Genomic DNA, 4,091 nt, shown 5'->3' with positions numbered 1-4,091 from the left:
CACACACACACACACACACACACACACACACACACACGCGCCTCAGCGGCCCCAGGCGCTGCTTCCACAGGCTTGGCTAAACAGGGAGGTGACCAGAGAATAGCTCCTCTATGAACGCCCCTCAGACTCGCTGCTCCAGTGAATCACATTTTCCACTTTGAGCAGAGTTCCTTCAGCGCGCGCCTGCCGACACGAGCCGCGCGCTCTAAACTTTCCTTCCTCCTCAGAGGCGCAGAGAGGGCAGCGGATGCGCCGTTGGCACATGGTCTGCGGCTGAAAACGCCCCGAAAACAAAAGCTCCATCCCGGCGCGCGGAGGGGCGAACATTTGGAGACATGTTGGGAGTTTTTCTGTCTGCTGGCTGGACGCGAACGAGGAGCTGCTCTGGTAAACTGATCCGCATTTAGATGGAGCCCAGAGGACGGGCTGGCTGCTGACTGTCAGCGCACACAGACAGACAGACAGACTGACATGGATCTCCAGGTGATCGTCTGGCTGGTCTACTGCTTCCTGCTGCCGGCCGTCCTCCTAACAGGTAGGCTCTTTCTGAGTGGAACTTTCACTCCACGTCCACGACACAACTTTTTTTCCACCACAGCGCTGCGCTGAAACTCGTGACAGGGAGGATCCGATCCGCTGCAGGAGCTGCAGAGGAGACCATGGCCTCCTCCAGACCTCAGCTCCTTAGGAACCTGAGAGACTCGCACCTTCCTCCGGGTTAAAGTAGCTCAGCGGCGCGCGGGGCCACTTTGGGCTCCTGGGAGCCGCACAAATGAAAGGGAGGGGGTGGAATAGGACTCTCTCTCTCTCTGTTTCTCTCTGTTTTTCAGAGAGTTTTGAGCTTCCAAGGTGCGCTCTGGGTTTTTACCAAACAAGCAGAAACAAACTCCAACTGTTCTGACTCATTACAATCTAAAGAACAGGCTGTGATTCTGCCTTCCAGAGGCAGGGCCGGCCCGAGGCACAAGCAAACACATTCAGCTGCTTGGAGTCCGATGCAGGTCTCTAAAACAAGTCACTTGAGTTTGGTGAAACTTTGCTGGTTTCATCAAAGCTCTTATATGTGTGTTTATATATGTGGTTATAAATGTGTGTATGTGCTGGAGAAAATGTGCATATGCCACTTTTCAACTGGCATATGCTATTTTTTAAAAGGCACATGCCAGAGACTACTTTGGCTCTAGGTGCTGCTGGAAAACATTTGGTCTGTCTGTGCAAAGAGTAACAGGCAGTAGTGTAGGGGTCCCTGGAGAAGCGGGGATGCTCACCCTCTTTTTTAATGCGCCCAGAAACAATGTCATGTCAGACCGCTCTATGATGTTTACCTAAACATTCCTTTATAGTATTTACTTAATGTCATCTCGAAATAAGTAAAAATGTCTTAAATTTAGTGTATATACCCTTAAGTTGAGTAGGAATATGAGATAACATGATTAGATAACATGCAGTTAAAATAAGACAATAAAATTGTGTTTTCTTATTTGAAGTTTAAACTGCCTTGTTCCATTGGCAAAATGTCTCTTTTACCGCCTCAACAAGTGCACTTATTTTAAGAAAAAATGACTGATCTAGATTTAGATGTGTAATTTCTGCTATCTGATCTCAGGTAGGAAGGATTATGAAATCGTCATGCCTACAGTTAACTGATATAATCACTGAAGCCAGTGAGTACTAGCCAATTAGAAGCAAAGTAGTGAAGGTGATGCCTTCACCAGCCTAGGAAAAAAATGGGAAATTTGGCTTAATTGTGTGGATCACGGGGTTTTTAGAAGTGAACATACGCTGTATACCCACGTATACCCCGCACTACACCACTTGTAACAGTTAAGCTCAGGTCTTTTGATCTCTGGTCTGATATTTTTATGTCTCACTGCAGTGTTTGCAGAGGCTCCTGCTACATATGAGCAGATCCCAATCTGTGCAGATTTCTTAATCTTGTCTCTGTGCCTTACAAAGTGAAACAAAATGTTCAACTGGTTCAATCCTGATTATTATTATTCTTTATTATCTTTTATTTATTTATTTATATTTTGCTTTTATTGATATTGGAGCAAATGTCTTCCCATATACTCAGTGACGGTGTAGGTACCAGATCTGCTCGGGGGCCCCGTTTTCTTATGACATCATCATATGCAATCGTTTCTTAAGAATCAGATCTGTTCTGGAGTCTCAACATATTACCTTTATATGCTATTATTTTAAATTTCATCTGTGATCTAAAGTAGCCGAAGGTAGAAAATGATCATTCTCAGTCTTGAAGGACAGAACTGCCTTCTAAGACTGACTGAGCTCTGCCATTTACCACGGAGACACAAACACTCTGCTTATTAAGATCTGAGGATGCGAAGATCTTAAAAATTTCATTTAGATTATAGACAAATAAAACAATTATTCTACTACTACTAATATTAGAAAATAAAAGGTTGTTGTTGATATGAAGTTAAAACTAGTGTAGCGTAATATGGACCGAGCTAAAAGAGGCTAACCTGTTAGCCTGTGGTTTACCCAAATATTCCTTTATAGTATTTACTTAACGTCATCTAATTTCTGCTATTGAAGGATTATTAAATCGTCATGCCTACAGTTAAACAATATAATCACTAAAGCCAGTGAGTGCTAGCAATTAGAAGCAGAGTAATGAAGGTGATGCCTTCACCAGCCTGGGAAAAAAATGGGAAATTTGGCTTTAAGATTCTCCTCAATTGTGCGTATCATTTTAGAAGTGGGTATAAGCCATATACCCATACAAAGCTAGCCACAGCGCTACCCAGCTCTCCCCCTTTATACCATGGTCTAACCATGATATGAAGAAGAGCTTTGGTACTTTGTTCACCATAAACAAAGTACCAACAGATCAGTTTTGTCATCAATCAGGTAAAACTTGATCATCATTTGACACTTTATTGCTACAGATGCTCCCTACTCAGCACACGGATGCTGCATATTTATAATCGTTGTCCAGGCAACCACGGTGTTTTACATCATGTGGTAACGTTCATCCAATCATATAGTGTCACTGGTGTGTGCAGGGCTCGGGTAGATCTGGTACCTGCAGCGGATCCGACCCTAAGTGTTAGAAAAGTCTAAATGGAACATCCATACGCACCAAGAGATGAATGTTGACCTGAAAAATACTTAATTTTATCTCCAATGAAGCTAATAGCTGGGCTCAGTTTTAACATGATGACCTTTTTTGAACCCACTTCCACGACTCCTCATTTAACAACATGAGTCTGTATTGTCTGTATGAGTCTGGCATCAACCACAGATTGTGATGTAAACAGAACCAGATCAGACCGCCACAATGAGGCGCGTGGTTTAAAACGCTGTCAGTGTGACAGAGAGGAAGCGGTTACCAACAGACGGCTCCTACAGCAGCTCAGATCAGTCATTGACTAATATATCCACCCTAAAGAACAGAGGTTTTTAGGTAGCAGAGGTCCGACTGATTGACTCAAAGGTAGAACTTATACCAGGAGGCATAATGCTGATTTTCCAGGAGACATGATGCTGATGTTGAGGATGTTTTGACCTTAAATGAGAGGATTGCTGAACTGATCTGACATAAGGAAGATCTTTGGTCATTCTGAAAAGCCTGAACTCATCATCTGTTTCAGAAGTGAAACACTCCTTCCTTTATTCCCTGAATCAGAAGTTATGAGTCAGTCTCTATTAGGAGCCACTAGGGCACCTTGTTTAGTCAGTCTGTAACTCAACCAATGACAGAAATGTGGGTTTTCTTACTCAGACTCTTTGCTCTATGAAAGTCTAAATGTAGAAAGCTAAAAGTGAATCAATCAAAGCATTGCCTTGATTTTTAATGACTGGATCAGCTGATTCGGATCAGAACCGAGACTCAACCGTTAGATGACTGTAGCAGAAAAGCAGGTTCTGAGTCGATGCTGTCCATTGAAACAGGTCAAGAGTTCTCCTTCCACATTTCCCAGTAAACCTTTTGAAGCTAACCGCTCAGAGGTTCTGTTATGGCTGAGAAAGAGTTCTGGTCCAGAAAGCTGTCACCGCCGTGCTGATTCCACTGAGCCACCACCGCTGGATACTGAGCTGATACTGCTCCATGCTGAACTGGTACC

General features: G+C 43.6%; 1 protein-coding gene across 1 annotated transcript in view; it reads left to right on the top strand.

Annotated features, from left to right (window-relative positions):
* Nucleotides 1-76: 76 nt before the first annotated feature.
* The window catches only part of piezo1 (piezo-type mechanosensitive ion channel component 1), a 114,317-nt gene continuing 110,302 nt past the window's right edge, over nucleotides 77-4,091 (top strand). Inside the window, exon 1 of the mRNA XM_015387142.1 lies at nucleotides 77-535. Within this exon, the coding sequence (XP_015242628.1) occupies nucleotides 472-535 (64 nt within the window). The 5' untranslated portion in view covers nucleotides 77-471. The remainder of the gene's footprint in view (nucleotides 536-4,091) is intronic.

Source organism: Cyprinodon variegatus, unplaced genomic scaffold (genome assembly GCF_000732505.1).
Source record: "Cyprinodon variegatus isolate N-32 unplaced genomic scaffold, C_variegatus-1.0 Scaffold386, whole genome shotgun sequence".
NCBI classification, from domain to species: Eukaryota; Metazoa; Chordata; class Actinopteri; order Cyprinodontiformes; family Cyprinodontidae; genus Cyprinodon; species Cyprinodon variegatus.
Note: the sequence above shows the minus strand (reverse complement) of the source record. Positions and strands in the feature narration are given on the sequence as shown.